Consider the following 21,242-nt stretch of genomic DNA (forward strand, 5'->3'; position numbering starts at 1 on the left):
TGTTTAAAGTATCTTATATATCTATTACAACAACATCCCAGTGTAGTCCCACAAGTGGGGTCTGGGTAAGGTAGTGCGTACGCAAACCTTACCCCTACCTTGTGAAGGAGATAGATTGTTTTCAATAGACCCTCAGCTCAAGTAAATAACAGGAGTGAAGAATCTTATATATCTACATGGTTACTGTTTCTTTATGAAATTGTTTTAGAAAGACTCTAATGCTAAAGGTGGAACCTTGTTTGTGTACTGTTGCAGCATAACAATACCGAGAGTTTGCCATCATTACACCAAATCAAGTAGTTTCCAGTCTCAAAGATTCTTGCAAATAGATAGCTTCTTCAGAAGGGTCGGTGAATACCTGTATTCATAGTTATGGATTTCCTACTGTAAAGTATCCATCGAAGACGTAGATAGTCCATTCCCCTGTACAGTGTTTAGGGGTTTCATTTCAGCAACCTAGTTGTACTTACATTTGATTGATTCGTTATGTTGCTCGATCAATACATATTGAAAGTGCGCCTCTGTGGTTCTGAAGATAGCGAAACAGTTGTTCCATGCAAGCATGCACTTCATTTTTTCTAGTTGCTTACTAGGGGAAGACGATACTTTGTGTATTATCTGCTTGTGTTAATGCCCTGAATTGCAGCCGACTTTTTAGTACAAACAATCTCTTCACATTGAGCATGCGGTCTTCTTTGTTTTTGCAAAATTTAAAATGATATTGAAATCATGATTTGGAATGTATAGATTCATTTTTCAGGGGTTCTAATCAACTAAAGAGTATGTACAATATATTCATCTACAAGCTTTATAACCTTATTTGTTTGTACAACAATAATTTTCCTTCCTAATTTTCTCTTTTAATTCCTCGCTCGCACCAGCGGCGAGCGAGGAATCGGAGAATTAGGAGACATCATATTCAAACTCATAACATTTTCATCGTACTCCCCATTTGAGAAGTTAAGTCGTAGATTGTTCCTCTTCCATTGTTGCTTGTTCTTTAAGATTCCATTTTCATCAACATTGTTATTAGCATCCATAAACATCCGAATCCTAGCAAGCGCGATCTCCATTGTTTGATCATCGATATTTGCAAAACAAACTCGAAACCATCCTACCTCCGAGCAATTAAACGAAGATCCAGGCGAGACGTTGAGCTTAACGTCGTTTATGATTAGTTTCCAAAGTGACATCTCAGCATCAAGAGTTGGTTCTTTCAACAACAATCTCAAATCCATCCAACAATAAACCCCCGCATTGCTCTCTAAGCACTTGATTCCGATTTCATCGAGTCCCCTCGTGAATTTCTCGTACCTTTCCCTTAACCTTTTCGCGCTTTCAATGAGAAATTCTTCCACAAATTCATCGTCAGACAACATTGCAGCTAGCAAATGTTGTGTTTGAGTGGAAACAAGACCAAAACTCGACATTTTTCTAGCACAATTAACAACGTCATCGTTGAAAGAATACACAATTCCCACTCGAAATCCTGGAAAACCTAAGTCCTTTGAAAGACTAGATACAATATGTACCAAATCTTTATTAATACAAATTTCGTCGTTGATAATTTCAGCGATGCTGACGAATTGTGGAGCATCAAACACAGTGGCAGCGTAGATTTCGTCGCAAACAAGGTGGATGTTATGTTCGTTAGTGAAGGTGAAGATGTTTTTTAGTGTGTCCCTATCCAAAATGGTGCCTAATGGATTAGAAGGGTTGGTCAAAATCAAGCCTTTGATTTTGACATTTGCTTGTTGGCCTTTTTCATATGCCTCTTTGATAGCTTCTATAGTAATTTTGAAATTATTGGAACTCTTGCATGAAATGGGCAAAAGTTGTACACCACTTCTCCATCTTAGGTCCCTATTAAATCTGCATTTAATAAAAATGAAGACTTAGTGTATTGTCATGAATTTCTAGAGTTAAAACAGTTTTTTCACCTGAATTATTTATCATTGTGACTTAAAAATACTTTTTACATGGTTTAAAGATCTCTGGTACAAATTCAGGGTCAAATTACTTGAAACGTCTTGAAATTCAAACTATGTTATATAAAATTATTTATAAAATGAAAAAATTTAAAATTTTATATCTGACAAGAAAATTTCATTTTTTTTAAAAAAAAATTTGTAAAAAGACAAAGAAGCAAAAGTATTACTCTTGTTTGTTACTTTCAACTTTTTAAACAAATCACAGGTAGGCAAAGGGTCCGCCATTAATATTAGTTCTAAAAGTCCATAAGATTTGACCATTACGTATAATCTCTCTTTAATTACTTTACTAGTGCTATTTCATTAAAAAAAAATCTCCCCTCAATCAATTACCATTGCCAAATACTATTATATATTTCATCCGTCCATTTTTACTTGTTTAATTTGAAAAACACGAATCATATATATGTATCCAACCTTGCCGATTGACAAGCGGATTCTAGTAAGATACCGTATGAATTTTGAAAGTCAACCGAGTTTTTTTTTTCTCGTTTAAGAGGCAAAGAAGGGGATTCAATATTTAAGGAATGTTTATATTTTTAACGATTGATATATAAATAAGTTAAATTTGATATAGAAATATGTATATACATACCCTGGGTAATAGGGTGAGGGGACTAAAAAAGCATCACCAGGATCAGCCAAACAAAGTATGAGAGTCTCATTAGCTCCAGTAGCTCCGCCAGCCATTACTACACGTTTTGGGTCAAACTTAACCTTACCACCTCTTGTTTTCTCCATAAATTTTGCAATTGCCTACACAAAAGATAAAATAAAATTATACGAAAAAATTAGGAAGTTTTCCACTATTTCAGTGAGAGAATTTGTTCTCCTAATAAGTTGATTTGATGAAAAATGAATAGAAACTTTAAGTATAACATATGTTATTTTTTTTTAATCTTTAGTAGATAAGAAAATAGTGTCAGATAAAATAAAATGTATGTTTGAGGTAGAAGTCAAGAAATATATTTATTTCAACTAAATGTAAACTTAGTTCTTTATTCCAAGTAAATATAAACTTATAGTAATAAAATTGATCATAAACTTTCTTTTTTTGGTACAAACTCATAAAGACTTTCACCACTACAGTGTACTACTATTCATATATATATAGTAGTCTGTATTTCATATTCATCTCAAAAAAAAATTTGATTTTAACTTATTTCACGCCTATTAAGAAAAATAACAAATAGAAGAATTACTTCTATTTATTAGATGTTTCTTGAGAATTGAACACTATCGTTCTTTAATACAAAGGTATGATTGGTATAACATACTAATTTTTGTCCTGAATTTTTAATGTGACACTTATTTTTTGAACGGAGGAAATAGTACGTAAGAGCACAACTTACATTTGTGAATTCAGGCAATCCATGATAATCTTGAAAGTTGGCTATTCTCCTGAAAGATTCAATTCCATCATTTGTACAAATGGAAGCTTTTGGATTTATCTTAATCCAATCTTCAATCAAGTCAACTGAAAGCTGATTTTCCGCGAGACCCATTTGAATAACCCCATTCGGGTTATTAACTGGGTGGAAAGGATCGTTATCGTATGCTTTCCACCCATCAAAATATGGTGAGTTTTCACCATGTTGTTCGTTACTAGCCAACTTAGACAAAACTACTGATGACTTGTAATTTGAAATCTCACTCATCTCCAAACCCATTATACTCTTTCCTATTTTTATGAATTTATTAATAGCCTAGTAAAATTTGATGTACAAAAGATGTTTTGGGAAGAGAATGAAGAAGTGATGAGGGGTATTTATAGGTAAAGAGAATTAATCAAATGTCTTGTGTCGAAGTGTAGTGTAGTGTGGTGAGGTTATGCTTGCCTCACCGAAAGAGTGGGAAATTGGGATTAAAAAAAAAAGGCAGAATTTACGCTCTTTCAAGAAAAAGATTTTAATCCTTTATGGCACAGAAAGAGTGGGAAGTTGGGATAAAAAAAAGGCAGAATTTACGCTCTTTCAAGAAAAAGATTTTAGTCCTCCTTTATGGCTTTATGGCGCTTTCAACCCGCACAAAATATTGGCAACTAATGTATAGGAAATTAGTCTAGTGTGGAATTTTTGGCTAATAAAGCACGGGGAATAAATAGAAAACGTATGTTTCAACGTTCAAAAAGTTGGAAAATAGAAAACAAGCTCAAGTCTACAATACGGATCCTTAATTAAAAATTTCGAATTTAAATTTCAAATATAAAAAAATTATTGATAGAAATCACTTTTATTTACATGGATTCTACGCGATACTAATTTATATTAGTCAAATCATGTCTACAAATTATTGTAGTACCTACTATGTATTAACACACCCATCCCCGAATAGTACTAGCAACACGTCTCAACCTGTATTGTATTCATGCATATTAATCAAAATAATATATTGTCTCTTTTCTACCAAAAAAAAATCAATAAATTTTGGACACCAAATAATTATAGTACCAAAAACAATAAAATTCAAGACAAAAAAGAACACTAAATATTACTTGCTCGGTTTTAAATTGTGTCTTTTTTTGTTTAATTATATAAAAAATAATTTAAAAAAGAATGCTAGTTTTTTTTTTCATTTTGTACTCACCCTGGTTTTAATTTTTGTGTCTTAGTTAATTACAATTTGGAGAGTCAAAGGAACCATGATTTTTTTCGAATATTTTTAAAATATTTTGAATTGTTAATTATTGTGAATATTTTTTATGAAGTTTCTATAAATATATATTTCAAATTCATATTAGTTAGTTCGACCCTCCCTTATATTTCAAATCAGGCCTCATAGATTGAAATAAATAGATAGTAAATCTTTAATTCCAACATCTCATGTAACATTTATACAAAAGGATTCGAAGGACATTTAGGGCCCGTTTGACCATGTGATATGGAATCATGATATGATATCATAAATATGATATAATGAGATGAAATTGAAGTTTTGTTTGGACATGCGATATGAAATTTGTGTTGTATATTTTCTCATAAACATAAGAATCTCATAAGTTGTAAAACTATTAAAATAGCCCCAATTGTTTATTAAATCTTATCAAATAAACAAAAAATTATAAAATCGCGTAGTAAATTATTACAAAGTTATCTGTTCTCCACTTAATTAAGTGTTTCATCTAACTTTAATTCAATAAAAATATTGAACATAAATTGTAGTGTACTAGTATTTAATATAATCCTCCCACATAGTACGAACAATCTTCTCACGTTGAACTTGGATTTCTTGATCATATGACCGAGAAGACGAACCAACGTTGTTACTTTGAGCCATTTGTTGGTCAATATCATTCACAACTATATTTTCATGCTCATAGACCATAAATATTCCATCACTCCTTTGGTATTCTCGCTTATGTAACATTTGTAAAAGTTATGACAATTTTCACTTGTATGTCAATATCGATCATATGGTTCATGTCTTGTTTCACTTGTGTGCAATTACATATTTTCAGTGCATTAATTTCGTGCTAAAATGATTATCAAACATACATCACTAATTTTGTCCTTTTCAATATTAAATTGCTTTAAACATTTTCATATGTAGCCGAAAGAGAAGTTTTTTAAATTATGAAAAATCAAATAAGTATTACTACCTCCGTTCTTATTTATATTCACCAAATCAATTCCTACTTTATCATTTATAATCACCAAATTTAAAGCAACAATAAATTTTATATCGGTGAGAATAATAAATTTTAAAAAGTAATGATGTCATTATTAATTTTATTTACATATGAAATAAATGATTAGTAGATATAAATATGGGGTTGTTTTAACAAAATATAAACTTGTGGGTCAATTTTTGTATTTAATTAAAAAAATCTCAAATCATGATATGGAATTCCCAAATCACAATATGATTACTATCATCGAAAAAAAATGAAAAATCGTGACTAAGAAATAAAGAAGGACATGTGTTCTGGTGACATGGTAAAAGGGGAAAAAGGATAAATACATCATATATGATTGTATATTATCCTGCCAATATCAAAGGAATATTAGCTGACGTTGTGTACGGTATTTTCATAGAGAATAAATGATCATTGGGCATAGCACTTTATGGTTCTAATAAAGCTTTTGATTATTGGTTGATGTATTACCTTTGTTACCTATAAATAACACTTTTTAACGCAATTGTAAAGGGTTAATTGGATACTGAACAATACGAAAAAACAACATAATAAATTGATATTCTTGTGCTCCAAACTTGCGATATTTTACTAAGTCTTAGCTCTCAAGTCTTACTATAAACAAACTCCCCTAGATCCAATATCAAGAACACTTAAACATCACTGGATCCAATGAAAAGATATTGATGCTGAGGTCATTACCAACGAGTGTTGCCGAGGTCATTATCGGTAAGTACATGGACTATGGGTGTTCCTCATGAGTATCATTGATATTTGTGCTTGATAAACTTGATTTTTTGGTTGATGAACTTGATAATTGTGAGTGATAAACTTGATATTATGGTTGATGAACTTGATACTGTGATTGATGAACGTGATGCTTGTGATTGATGAACTGTAACTATTGGATTGTGATTATGGAACCTTGTGAATTGTTCATTGTAAACTGTTAGGTTGAGCTGATATCTATGCAAATTATAGTTATGGCAGTTCAGTTGGGAAGATAGGAATTCTCATTTTCTAGCTAGTTTTACTTTGTTTTAGTGGGTTGCTTGCTGAGTACCGTGTGGTTTAGTACTCACTCCTTACTTCTACACTTGTGTAGGGTCCGAACACAAATTATGTGATTGCCCTTCCTCCATCTTCTTTCGAGGGTTATTGAGGAGACATTGAGAGGTGGCTGCTAGTCATTCCGGTGGACCCTCTTATTCCCTTTTTATGTCTTGTTCTATTTGAGAAACAAAGACATTGAGATTTGTATTTATCTTTCAAGTTATTTTTTTTATTACACTAGTGGCTTGTACATGTGACTACCAGATTTTGGGGGTATCTGAGAGTGACTAAATTTTCCGCTCTCATGTTATTTTTAGTTTATTTTCGCTCTTTCAATCGTATTTTGGATTTTTGACTGACTTATCTTGATGGAAAAGATGAGTGTCATCACTATTATTTTTGGATCGTGACTGCGTGACATACATCCCCTTAATCTCATTATTCATTCAATTGTATTATTTTCTTGATAAACAATAATATTATAAGTAAAATCTAAGAAAGGTAGAATATATGCAACACGTAACTTCTTGCGTTCTGAAATAAAATAAGTAATATTTGGAGCAGCTAGCTCCACGTGTGAAAGGAAAATAAAGGCTTCCTTTTTTTGTGTACTATTTTAATTTCTGCTTTATTTCTACTAATTGGTGCCTTAATTTTTCCTTTTTATGAACGTGTATCATGGGCTGGTTGCTCTAGTCTTTGGTTAGGCAAATATCCTTATTGCATGCATGCATGACTTTTGAAATCCAGGATTTAAAGATTTCGGGTGCATCAAATAAGATTTCTAAACTAAACTCAAAATAAAAATAATGAAATAGCGCTCTAGGTGGATTCAAACCCTTTTCTTGCAGGTGGTCCCTCTACCTTGTACAAGTAGCACAAGAACAGTCATATGCTCCTCATGAGTGCACTATTTATTATAGAGAAAATTGTATAAAATAACAAAATATTAATTTAAATTAAATGTTATAACCACAGTTTCATTTAATTCTAATTCATAGCAAACACTTGTCATTCGCCTCTCTCCCAGAAATTTGGCTCGCCACTCTCCATGATCTCGCTCGCCACTCTCACTTTTATACAAACACAAATGTATAAATTGCGTTTTTGTTTGTATAATACAAGAGAAAACTGTATATACAAATACAAAAACATATATTTTCGTCCTATACACTTATGATTATACAAATACAGATCTTCCCCTACCGGTTCTCTTTTGCCTTTCTCTCTTTCTCGCTTTATACAAACACAAATTATACAAATTACAATGTATAATTTGTGTTGTATAAAACGAGAGAGAGGGGTTTGATATACAAATATTTTATTTCGATTTAATTGTATACAAATTCAAATTTTATGCAATTATACAAACACAATAATTGATACCTATACATAGTAGTTACATATATACAATTATCTAACCGATATACATATACAATCATTGCACTTTTATACAAATGAATGCCTACCTGCAATTTATACAAATCTGATGCTCCATAGCAAACATAAAATTTTCTATGGACCGCAATTATACAAACTATAACTATAGCATACAAATATGATTTTTTTGTTTGCTAAAACTAAAATTTACTCTTTATTATATCCTAATTTCTGCCAGTTTCTCAAGATAAATATACATATATGTATATATGACTTTTTTTCCCGAAGTTAACGGATGCACGTGCAATCCCCCATTGATAAAGATGAGTCCGCGCCTACTTTTCAGCCCTTTATTGGCTAAGAGAAATACAATTTTATTGTTATTTCTGCCATTTTTAGCTAATTTGTACTTAATTAGGTATATATATGCTTTTTCTAATTTGTTCAATAATGGATAAAAGTGAAGTTAGAATTTTAAATTTATGAATTCTAGATTCTAGAAAAAGAAAATACTATTGAACTTTTTATAAATTATTTATAAATATTAAATAATTTTTTTAAAAATATATAAATACAAGATATATGTCAAAGTTACTGAGTTAAGCTGATTTCCTACATTGATGAAAGACTAGCTACGCCCCTATAAACTGGTTGATTGTAATTATACAATGATCTATTATTATTACGAGCTTTTAAATTACATTAAATAATTTCTTATTCCAATATAATGCCATATATATAATTATCGATTGGGATAGGGAGAGTACTAAATATTGAAAAAAAATTCTAAACACTAAACAAGCCACTATATCTATATTTTGGATAAACTCTTTTGAATATTAAGGATGAAAATTTCCCCATCAAGAAACAATCTCCAATTCCACAACTTTTGGAAATATTAGGTAGAGTGTTGAGTATAATCTATGTAGAAGGGTCTAAAGAGTTCCTCGATTACTTGAATCAGTATAAATTTATCCTCCGTCCATCTTTCGGATCTTAAATTAATATTCCTGATGTCAACTTTTTGACTTAATTTCTAACGCTACACTCATAAGATGGATGTAGGACAATATTATACCAATTTTCATAATTTAAGGGCATTGGTTGACCTGATTTTGGATTCCGTAGTAACTTTAAAGGAAAAATTACATAAATATACAACTTAAGATATCATAATCTCTAAAATTTCCTACCATTTAAAAAAATTACGAAAATCCCGTCTCGAATGCATCACTATCTCCTCTTGGATACATCCATATCCCCTATCGGATACGTTTTTCCCTCTCTGATACATCCTGCCCTCTCGAATACATCCATATCTCCTCTCGGATAAATCCTCCCCTCTTGGATAAATCCTCCCCTCTCGGTTACATCCCTATATATCCCTTCTCGAATACATCCCTATATATCCCTTCTCGGATACATGCATCTCTCCTATTAAGTAATGTATCATTTGCAATACATCGGACAACCAAAGAATGTATCTGATAATAATGAAAAAATTGGGATAATTGGGAAACCTTCGGGGATAAGATGTAATTAGCCCCCAAATGTATGTGATTTCTATAAAATGCCCAAATTTAAAATTAAAAAAAAATTAGTCTTCTACTCACTACACTCACCTCCCACCCACCTCCTTCACTTCCTCTTTCTTTCACTTTTTTTTTCTTCTTAGATCTTGTCCACCATTTTAAATTAGTATTTTTTTTTTCAATTTATGACAAAACAAGGGAGCAAAAAGGGAGGAAATAACGATGACATTCATATAGAAATAATTAGTTTAATAGAATATGATTTAATTAATCAACTATATATACTACATTTTCTTTCACAAATCAGACAAAACTTTTATCATCTATATCTACATCTATATATACTATATTAAAAACATGACGATTCTTAGAAATATTGTTTGAACTTTATGCCTTTTATAAAAAATTCCGTTTTAGACAAAATCATCATTTTCACTAATTTTCTCAAGTTATTATTAATTATGAAAAACATAATTATTATTTTTACACAATTTTGTTAAGTTAGCTTGAAAATTATTTTAGGATTAAGATTCTTTTAACTAGTAATTTTGTACGGCTTTGTTAAATTAGTTTTGAGAGTCACTTTAGAATTTGGATTCTTTTAACTAATTAATTAATATTACTAAATTTAGGTTAGAAAAACATATTTTATAAAAAGCACCTAATAATGAATATAACTTGCGGTTAAACTTTAGCCACAATTATGATGTATGAAGATATCATTTGTTAGTTTGATTCTCGACTTCATTTTCTAAGACATGTCGACTAATTTTTTTGTATTTTGGGTGAGTTTTAGCTTAATTTGTTACAAATATTTATATTATGTTATTATGTACATATAGAACATAGTTTATTATTTCTTTTATCTTATTGTTTAGAGTTTGTTTTTTATAGTAATACCGTTGTTTTTCCATGTTACAACTTCCATACCAATTCGATCGATCCAGAATGAATCGGTTAAACATTCTATTAGGTAGCAACATATATAATTTTGACTTTTTATACCAATGACAAGTTAAGTACTCTTTTTGTTCCTATTTACTAAAAAATATAATGAGTAAATATGTTTAAGACCTTATCAATTAATAAGGGTAAAATGATAAACTTACTATGTCAATTATTGTTTTTTTAGTAAATGTGCTGAATCAAAATTTGACTAATAAATAAGAACGGAGGAAGTAGATATCAAAAACAACTAATATATCTCGAAACACCAAAATCAAATCATTTAAAGTTTTATACTTCTTCTTATTTTTCTTCCGTTTTAATTTGTTTGTCTTATTTTTTATTTTTATTTTTAAAAAATACTATAAATCATGATAACTGACAACTTAAAATATTTTTTTAAAAACATATAAGAAATTCAATTGGTTATAAAAAAATCGATTGATTCATAAAATTAATCTATTTGTGTCGCATAAAATGAGACCAAAGAAGTAACATGTATTATTTAACTTGAAAAATAAGTAAGAAGTATTGTCAATCTCAATAATTAACAATATGTTGACTCTTGAAATTCTATTTGTGCTACACTTATCGGGACAAGGGAAGTAACATATATTATTTAAAAATTACGTAAAAATCACTATAAATTACAATAATTAACAACTTAAAATATTTTAAAATCATATTAAAATTTAATTGACTCTCTAATTTTTATCTATATCACATAAAGTGAGACAAAAAATAACGAATATTTGGCTCGTACAAGCACATGCACTTCTGTGTAGTAATAATATAAAGTGCGTAACTTTAACTATAGTTGAAATAAAATGTATGTACAAAAACAAACTAAATAAATCAGGAGAAATTATCAAAAAGAAAAATTGATAAGTATCTCAACTATACTCTCAACAAGAAGGAGTTAACTATGAAAGAAACAGTTGCCTAGAAAAAATGGTTAGAATTCATTTGAATCTTATTTGCCAATGTTACTTTAAAAACGTTTTAAACTTTTTTCTAATAAATATTAGAAACTCTTTCTTAAATAATGGTTAGAATTTTAAAGACTCAATCAACATCCAATAAGGAAGAATATCAAGCAAGCATAGTTGAATAAGAAGATTCACCGCCAATTAATAATTAAAATTTGAGTCCCAAATCGAGTGGAATGAAGTTGATTGGTCTTTTTAAAGAAAAAATAATACTTATACCCAAAAAAAAGAATTTTTTTATAGGCGGCTATTCTTTTATTTTCATACCCCCTGTTTTTACTCCCTTTGCCCTTTTGACTTGGCACACCGCACACCTATTAAGAAAATATTGATTCCTATAATGAGCTTATCATTTTACCTCTATTAATTGATAGGATCCCAATTATTACTCACTACATTATTTTTAAAAAAAAGAAATTAACTTAATATTAATAAATTGAGGGTATAATAGGTTAAAAAAATTGTCCTATCTTGATTTATCAAAATGATATGTAAAAAGAAAAATTAGACAAGTAAAAAGGGACAGGAGGAGTAACTACTAATTCACGTTTACTCCTTGATACCATCAAAGTATATATATACTCTGATGGTATCAAAGATGAAGAAACAATACTTCAATGAATATTATCAGAGTATGTATAAACTCTGATGGAGTTCAGTGAATAGAACAAGGACAGACAGGTAAATAGTTTGGACTGTGGGTCCAATCAGGATAAATATATTCGATCGAATCCAATTTGGATAAATGCTTTACCTAATGGGTCTAATTTGTGTAGCTTTGCCCTTTTAAAATATGCTTAAACATTAGCTAGTTTTTGAAGTGAGCTAGACTCAAGATTCATTTCTTTACATGGTATCAAAATTAGACCCATCTCAATTTATTTTTTATCCGATCGACATTAGTTCCTTATCATATACTCCCTCCGTCGCGTTTTATGTGACACTCTTTGACTTAATCGGGTTAAGAAAAAATGAAAAGCTTTCAAGACATATGGTCTAAATCAGACAAACTAAAAAATAAAAGAAAGCCACATAAAGTGGGACGAAGGGAATATTGTTCACACTCCAAATATTCAATCATGAGTGAGGGGATATTAGGGTTGCGTATCAGCCGGTTCGGTTCGATTTTGAAGTTTATCAGTTTGACTCATCGGTTATCAATTTGTAGACATGCTAAACCGTTATAGAACTATTAAGATATTGACTTATTAGGGTAATTGATTTATCGGTTATATATTGATCGTTATCGATTCATTATCAATTTAACCGTTATGATATAATAATAATAATAATAATAATAATAATAATAATAATAATAATAATAATAATAATTTAGAATCACTTAGAAACAAGGTGACAAACCAAATGAACTATGCACATGAATTGACATATTGCATCTTGCTGAAAAGCAAACATCGTCAATTTGTAGAATAATCTAAAGTTGAGACAATCAAATATAAAAGTATGAAACTAAACCCTAATTCAATCACTTTATATATTGAGTGATACAAATCTAATTTATTAATTTACTATTGTGTCATCGGTTAGCCAATTAATAAAATTCTCAAAATCGTTAAAAACTGATAACCCGATTATAAAAAAAATAATCGTTATAAAAAATGTTAAGCCAATAACCTATCACATTTAGATCAATAACTTTTGTTCAATTTGAATTATAGATTTCGATTCAATTTTGAATTGTCCTAGCTTCATAGGTGAGATATTAAATTCCGCATTGAATAGAATGAGATTAGTTGATTTTCTTATAAAGATCTGAATAATTCTTTTCGCATAAGCTAATTTTACTGTGTTTCTAAGGCCATTATAAAATGCTTGAATAATAATTCACTTGCGCCAGGATGTAACACTACTAATATTGTGTTAATCCCAAAAGAGAAATAACCTGAATTTGTTTCAGATTTACAACATATCTCTCTTTGCAATGTTGTTGATAGAATCACTTGTAAAGTCACAGAATGAAATGATGTATGAATCTAATAATCTCTGAGGCCCAAAGTGCTTTCATTACAGAAAGATACATTACAGATAATGCAATGATTTCCTTTGAAGAGGAAAACAAAGGTAAATGGGTTATGCATTCACTTAAGACGTACATGAGTAAAGTTTATAATCGCGTTGAATGGGGTTTCCGATGATAAATTTGGGAATTTTTTGGGGTGGATGAATAAAGTTATACGTATGGTAACCACAATTACTTATCATTATAGTTACGGTGGCAAGCAGTTGGAAAATATTTCTCCAAGAAGAGGCTTGAGGCAAGGTGATCCTATATCACATTATCAATTTTTGATAGTTGCGGAGGGTTGTTGAAGCGCATGTCCATTCAATCTTTGCTTATATTCATGATAGAGTAATCTAAAAAATAAACAATTAGAAGTGTATTAGTGTTTAACGAGCGTATTGCTCAAAACAATGGTTCAATCAATTCCTACTTATGTGATGAATATGTTCTTAATTCCAGAATACATGTGAACTTTTTGAGCAAGGCATAAATGGATTTTTGTAAAAATTGAGAAATCGAGGGATAAGATGGATGTCTTGGCAGAAACTTTGTGTCCGCAGGAGGATGAGGCTTTCAAGAGCTCCATCATTTTAATATTGTCATGCTCACAATAACATGGTAAAATATGTTAACTAGGCTCTTGTGAGTAAGCTTTTTCAAGCTCGATACTATCATAAATATGATTTTCTCCATGCGGAACTAGGCACAAATTCTAGCTTTGTATGTCGAAGCTTATGTGTAGGCAAGTGAATTCTGAAACAGGGATGTCTCCGACGTATTGGGGATGGTAAGACAACAAGAGTCTATGCTGATCCATGGCTGCTTAAGAAGAATTCAAATTATATTGAAAGCTCTATTTTTCTTGGAAGTGAGAGTTTATTTGTGGCAGATCTGATGAAATAAGGTGCAAAAGGATGTCACTTGAATTTGCTATGTACTCTCTTTAATGACGTTGATATGGAGGCGCTTAGTTGGCTAAAGGAACGGTTCATTAGAACGAGGTTAGTTGTGGAAACTGATAATCTACTTGTGAAGCAAGAATTTGGTGAATTAATCTTATTTTGATTCTTTAGTTTTTAATTGTAAAACTCTTGTCAAGAGTTACTTTTTCTTTCTTTGCCGGTCGTTGTTAAGACATTAGTGAATCAGGTTGCTCATTATCTTGCTAGAACATCTGTTTCTATGTTTGATTCGATGAAGTAGGATACTAACCCTCCATATTTTATTACCGATATACTCATTTTCGATTCAAAAAATACTATTTTTTTAAAAAAAAGAAGCTAGTTTTACCGTGCAATTAAGCCAATATCCATATCATAATGTGAGTAATACGACATCCAAATTACGTATAACAATGAAACTAATTAGGAAGTTGGCGTGTAGTTTATTGTTTTGTATATGAATTTATTATTTCTAAGAAACGAGGAATACTACCTTTAACATTTTACAGCTGTTGCTTGTTGTGGAAAAAATATGTTGTTTTTTCTCTTGTTTTCTGTGATGTTTGGAATTTTATCCTTTGACTATTGAGTCCACAACGTGGGCATTTCCAATTTAATTGGAGAATCGTAAATTCAACATTCTTTACTATTTTAGTAATAATAATTGCACTCACCGGCCTATATAATCTGTTTCTAATTACTTGTTCATTTTTTTTTATAATTCCTAATTACTTGTCCATTTTGACAAATCAAAAAAGGATAATTTCTTTTTACCTTTTATACCCTCAATTAATTACTTTGAAAAAGGTAAAACTTTTTGAAAATCTTAAATTTTTAATTAATTCACTTCATAATTAATATGGGTAAAATGGTAAACTTACTATATCAATCATTGTTTTCTTAATAGGTGTGTCAATTCAAAAGTGGACAAGTAATTAGGGACGGGAAGAGTACTATTTAAGTGTCGCTTGATAAATGGGATAAGGATAATAAATTTTTGATTTTGTATGTTGATTTTTAATATATTAATAATTTTTGAAATTATGTTATCTCGCTATTTATATAAAATAGTTAGATCATAAAAATAAAATAATTATAAAAATATCTTAATTTGTAAGATATCCTTAATTATCACATCTTATGTATAACTATAGATTAATTATTGAGGTGGATGTATGCAACACGGATAAGATATTGTCATAATGATTAATTGTTTATTAATTGCAATTGCTAGAAGGTTCTTATTTCAATTAATTTCTTTATCTTATCCATTTTAGCACGATTATATGCAAAAGGTCAATATTGTAGTTGGTTTTACTTGACATACTTTAATTTTTGTTTATTTCTATCATTAATTAAGCTAATAAATGGGTGGAAAGGGAATAATATAGTGAAAGAAAAAATAGGATTAAATTAAAATTAAAATTAAAATTAAGGAATAAATAAAGGTTATATAATTTAATCAAATTATTTTTTGATTAATATTTTTTTAAGAAACGCGTTATAGATAAATATGATAAGTAAAAATGGAGCAAAACAAGTGTATTATTTTGCCTTTTTCTTAGATTAATCATATGATATTTGAATTAATCACATGAGTAATGTACAAATGTATGATGTGAAAAGTTAATTTTGGTGTTCGATCAATTTTAAAGGTTCAAATTTGAAATATCACATGAAAAGTGATCAAGAATCCTTTACCATTTTCCTATATCCTTTACTGCCCTTTTTTCCAATTTATTTATTATAACTAAACTGTTTTATTATCATAACAAACGGATCCATAGCTTAGCTTAAACACACAACACGCTATCCTTTATTGAATCCCACTTTCATCCATTTGTTTCCTTTCTAAGTTTTTTTATTAAAGTAGTCTTCCTTAAAAAGTTACCCCCTCAGGTTGGATAAGATCCACGTTATTTATTTATTATTTTATATAAAATTTATACTATGTTTGATAAATAGATAAAAAAAATTATTTCGGTATAAAATTAATATAATGTTTGATTGACAATTTTAGAAACCACATATGTAATACATGTACAAGTTAAGAGGGAATTTATATTATTTTATATATGATAGAAGATGGAATAACTAATACATGTATAACTAAAACATGAATAACTATCATAGCTAATACCTTGCATAAAAGCATACATAGATTCAATCATAATTAATTCTTACATCATTAGTGTCACACCCCTTTTTTCGACTGGCAGAAACTGTTCCAAGTCACCTTTTCTTTTTAATCCCTAACCAAAAGGAAACGACTCGTTATTATGGTCTGCGAACTAGAAATTCGGGTAAGAAATTTTGTTCACCGAGGGGAAGGTATTAGGCATCCCTCGAATCATGTGGTTCTAGCACGGTCGCTTTTATTGACTTATACTTATCTTAAACTATTTTGGATATATGGCATGCTACGGTTTGCTTGCATTTTTCTATTGTTGAACTTTTATTTGGTCTTGTAACGACCAGTTTCCGTCGTTAAAGAAAAGTCAACGGGGAAAATTTTTGGGCCGGACAACTTTTTGGTAGTAACTTGAAATTTCCAACCTAGTCTAGATTTGGACGAAATCGGAGTCAGTGAGGTCTAGGAAAATCTGGTAACAAATGGGAGATCTAATTATGAATTTGATTATATCATGAGTACATAGCTAAGACATTAAGGAAACCGTACGACTTTACAGAATTGAATTTGGGCGAGTGGAACTTCCGATAGATCTTAGCGTGAGAGGGTAGTTTCTGAGTGTCGTGGGATGAAGGTCTGTTGTGAAATGGGGGTTTGGGAATTCTTTAATCAGCTCTCTGTTTCGTGCAAGCCGCTATGATGGGATTTGTGCCACCAGGGCAGGGCCGCTGTAGCGGGGTGAGGACCGTTGTGGCTGGACAGACGTGACTTAAGTCGGAAATAAACCCCAAAAACATTTTACTCTGCACTTTTCAACTCTGAGAGCTAAGGAACGACCCAAGGTGTTTTCTTGACAGTTTTCCACCATTCTTGAGGCAAAAGGTAAGGTTTTCACTCCCCGAATCCATTTTTTGATCCGTAGAACTTAGTTTCTTGGGTGATTATTGTATGGGAAGGGCTTTGGAACTGTTTGGATGGTGGGAAAAAGCCCTAATTTAGATATTGTGATCATAGGGTTGATCTAGGGTTGATAGTGTTGATTTTAATCTAGGTAATTAGACATCGTTTATTGATTCCCGTGTTATATTGATTATTTGTAGACCAAGAATAAGCGGGAAAAAATCGAAAAGGGAAAAATCAAGTTTCTTAGGGGATTCAAGCTTTGTTCGAGGTAGATGATGGTTGTGATTTCATGTTGGTGTGATATGTATTTGTAATTACTTCATTATGATGCATGTATGTATGCGAATGTTGCATTATTGATCACACTAATCGTAAATGAGGATGATTGAATAATTGTATGTCATGAATCATGACTTGATTGTATGATTATGAGAATGTACATTGTGATTGTGGCTTGTTGAATGGATCTGGTGTTACGTTTCAACACACTAACTGGGATCGGTTGCCACGTATCGGCATAAACATTGGAACGGGTGTCACAATCCGACACACTAACTTGGAACGGGTACCACGTACCGGTACACTATTTGGGTGTGGATTCCATGAGAGGACCATTGACTTGACATAACTGTATATCTTGAGAATTGTGAGATTGTATGTTGTTCGTAAGTGATAATTGATATTGTATATGTTCGGTGTATGCATGTTTATTATGTTGTAATGACTTATATATGTTTCGCCTATTGGGATAGCCGTGTGATTCTACCAGTACACTGTGGTTGTGTACTGATATTGCACTTGCTCTTTCTTTGTTGATTACATGACATCTTCAGGCGGCTATTGACAGACCTCACTTAGAAGATCAGTGATCAATCGAATTCAAGGGTGAGTCAATTCTTCCGGGCTGCCATGATTTCTCTTCTCGTTTATGTCCACATCTTCAGACTTAGACTAGTACTTAAAGATTTTCTTATGTTTAATTGGGTTGTACCCATTTCCTTAGACTTATGATCCTTGTTAGTGTTTTGGTACATTGAATTTCAGGTGTTTTATTTGAAAAATATATTTTAGACTGGTTTAAGAGTCGCCACTTAATTTTTAAGAAAAATCAAGAAAACTATTGTTTTCAAAAGACTAAAACAGGAATCTAATGAAAACTTAAAAGAGGGGTTCGAGGTTCTTATTAATATTCTAGGAAGGTTTTTAAAGCACCTAGAATATCCGCTAATGCGGTTATCCGACAATTAATTTATTTGGCTAAAATAATTTTAACTTAGTTTAACTTGCAAAATTTGAACTATTTGTTAGTTAGGACCATTTTAAATAAAATGCAGAAATAAGCGAAATATTTTGTAAACTTATACTTAAGTTTTGTAAGAGATGATCGGTTTAGTTAAATTGTTAAATCAAAATGAACGTCTCTCGGGAATTTGAATTTTTCGACCTTAAGGTCAGCGGCAAATATTAACAAGTATACAAATATAATAAAATAAAGAGGGAAAGGGAGTTGGACCCAAATCTGGTTTCTGTCCGCCCGGACCAGTATTTGGGTCCATTTTTGTTTTGGGCCTCCGGCCCATTTGAGTTATCTGCACCTGTCCTAAACTAACATAAAAGTTATTTCTTTGGGCCTTAGGCCCGTCTTCCACCTGTCCTAAATACTAATAAGATGAAATTAAAATAACAAAGGCTTAAGCCCAAAAATTAACAAAATACAATCTTCTGAAATTAAGATTGGCCCAATTTTCAATTCTCCGAATTATTGCGTGTCCTTTCAACTCCGGGACCTGTTCATCGACTTTAAATGGCCGGTTGACTCGACAAAGGAATTTGAGCCTTTATGGGTCTCTCGAAATATGAGGGAAAGAAGATCGGAGTCCAAGAGGACTCGGATGGTATCACATGCAACAAAATGATGGTAAGGATTAGTATTCGAAAATAATGTCTCAAAGCTATAACTAAGTAAATAATTTAAACTTCTCATGTAATCGACATACACTCAAAATAAGCTACGCTAAGCAAGAATCTAGATGACTTTAATGAAACTTGCTAACTATCCTATAGTCAGTAGCTTGAAAAGAAAACACTCCTAATACCTTTTGAACTCTTAAAACAAAATATAGTAGGTAGTATTCAGCCCAAAATAAATGATAAATAAATAACAATCTATAGGAATAAGAGGTCCCCACAAATATGACAAAAGAAGGGAACATACGTGACTTAAAATTTGAGCAAAATAAGCTAAAGGTCAATTATTCAAACAACAACCCATTGTTGACTTTAACTCTTTTTTTTTATATATAAAGTGGTCGTTTGTGTTTTCTCAAGCAGCTACAAACAACAAGCACGGAATTGGCACGATAGCAAGGCAAAACTTTCGAAATAAAAGCCATAAAGAATCCAAGACAAATAATATCGAGTTATAAGATGCGAGATGGAATAAATGGCAACACGGTATTAAGGAAATCTCGAACTAAACTAATGCTATTTTAATCAGCTATACCATTTAAAAAGAAACCAAGAAAACATGGAACAAATTTGAGAAGACCAAAGATGCATTTCATTTTTTTATTTTTTTTTTAACTTAATCCGATAAGTAGAGCTATAACATCAAAGGTTTCTATGAAAGTGAAAGAGATATGTAAAACTAGGCTGGTATAAAACCAAATGCCGACCTCCAAACACACGCACAAAAAAAAAACAAAAACTATAGTCGAAAGCAAATCCTCGGAAAAAAAAAAAACGAGTATGACTTAACATATATATATATATATATGAAACATGAACCCCTTTCAAAACAACCCAACGAAATCATTATAATCATTTAGCTTCAAACTAGAATAAGCAGACGGCAAATACACTCAACAGAACTATGGAAACATGCTAAAGACGAAGAGGAATAAAAACCAAATAGGTGGTTACACATTCGCAATACAAAACAAGATGGCCATGGAATTTAATCAAGAAGAAAATGACCACTTATGCTCTTCGATCAACAGCTATGACAACATATAACTTCATACTAAAAGATTCCAAGATTTTCCGTCATCTCAAAGGAAGAACAGAGAACATCAACAGTAGTAAAATGAATGGAACTTTAATATTCAGGATGCTAAAACGAAAGACAAAAATATAGAGTTGACGATGTCCGAATAACAGATTTAGAAAGGCAAGATGAACCCCAAACAAAGAACAGAGGAATGACAGCATTGACTACGACACAATATGACTTTAGCATCAGCATTAAGAATAAAAAACAGAGCTCATTCGAGACAAACAAAACTTATTAAGACGCCAAAACTCAAACAACAAAAGAGCATAATTAAAGCTAACAGCATTGTATCGAAACGGCAAAGACGAAAAGAGTATTGTGCAGGGAAGAAGTATTACCTTTCTATGGGCAGCGACTGGACAAGCAACGAGCAGAGCAGTGAGATTCCTCCACCAACAGCAACTTAAAACCTTTTATATACTTGTATTCTCTTATCCCTTGCTATACTGTTTATTTCTATCTCTCTTTTAATGAACAATCACCAAATTTTCTCAACTAGAGAGATGCCTAAATCTTCTTAAGCAGAATTTTGTTCACTCCCAAAACAAAAGCCAAAAAATCCCCCTTTTTTTGAGAAAGAAGAGAGTTTATATAGAGGGACGCTAGGGTTCGGATTTGGGAGGGAAATCGATGAAAAACGGACTCAAGGGCCCAATTCCAAAATTTCA

General features: G+C 31.1%; 1 protein-coding gene across 1 annotated transcript; it reads right to left on the reverse strand.

The window, feature by feature from the left end:
- Positions 1–794: 794 nt before the first annotated feature.
- LOC125831702 (1-aminocyclopropane-1-carboxylate synthase 4) lies at positions 795–3,721 on the reverse strand. The gene is made up of 3 exons (XM_049510887.1): positions 3,344–3,721; positions 2,587–2,747; positions 795–1,872 (listed from the first exon to the last, which is right to left on the reverse strand). Exons 1-3 carry the CDS (start codon positions 3,659–3,661, stop codon positions 861–863), a joined length of 1,491 nt encoding a protein of 496 aa, XP_049366844.1. The 5' UTR covers positions 3,662–3,721; the 3' UTR covers positions 795–860.
- Positions 3,722–21,242: the final 17,521 nt, after the last annotated feature.

The sequence above is a fragment of the Solanum verrucosum genome, unplaced genomic scaffold, assembly GCF_900185275.1.
Source record: "Solanum verrucosum unplaced genomic scaffold, falcon-dt-bn FXZP01000049.1, whole genome shotgun sequence".
In the NCBI taxonomy this organism is placed as follows: Eukaryota; Viridiplantae; Streptophyta; class Magnoliopsida; order Solanales; family Solanaceae; genus Solanum; species Solanum verrucosum.

Bases quoted from the DNA above. Each gene is read 5' to 3' on its own strand.
- LOC125831702 (XM_049510887.1), bottom strand. From the start codon at position 3,661: ATGGGTTTGGAGATGAGTGAGATTTCAAATTACAAGTCATCAGTAGTT. The intron at 2,748-3,343 runs GTAAGTTGTGCT...TCTTTTGTGTAG, and splicing joins GATTGCCTGAATTCACAAAT to GCAATTGCAAAATTTATGGA. The intron at 1,873-2,586 runs GTATGTATATAC...TATTAAATGCAG, and splicing joins CCCTCACCCTATTACCCAGG to ATTTAATAGGGACCTAAGAT.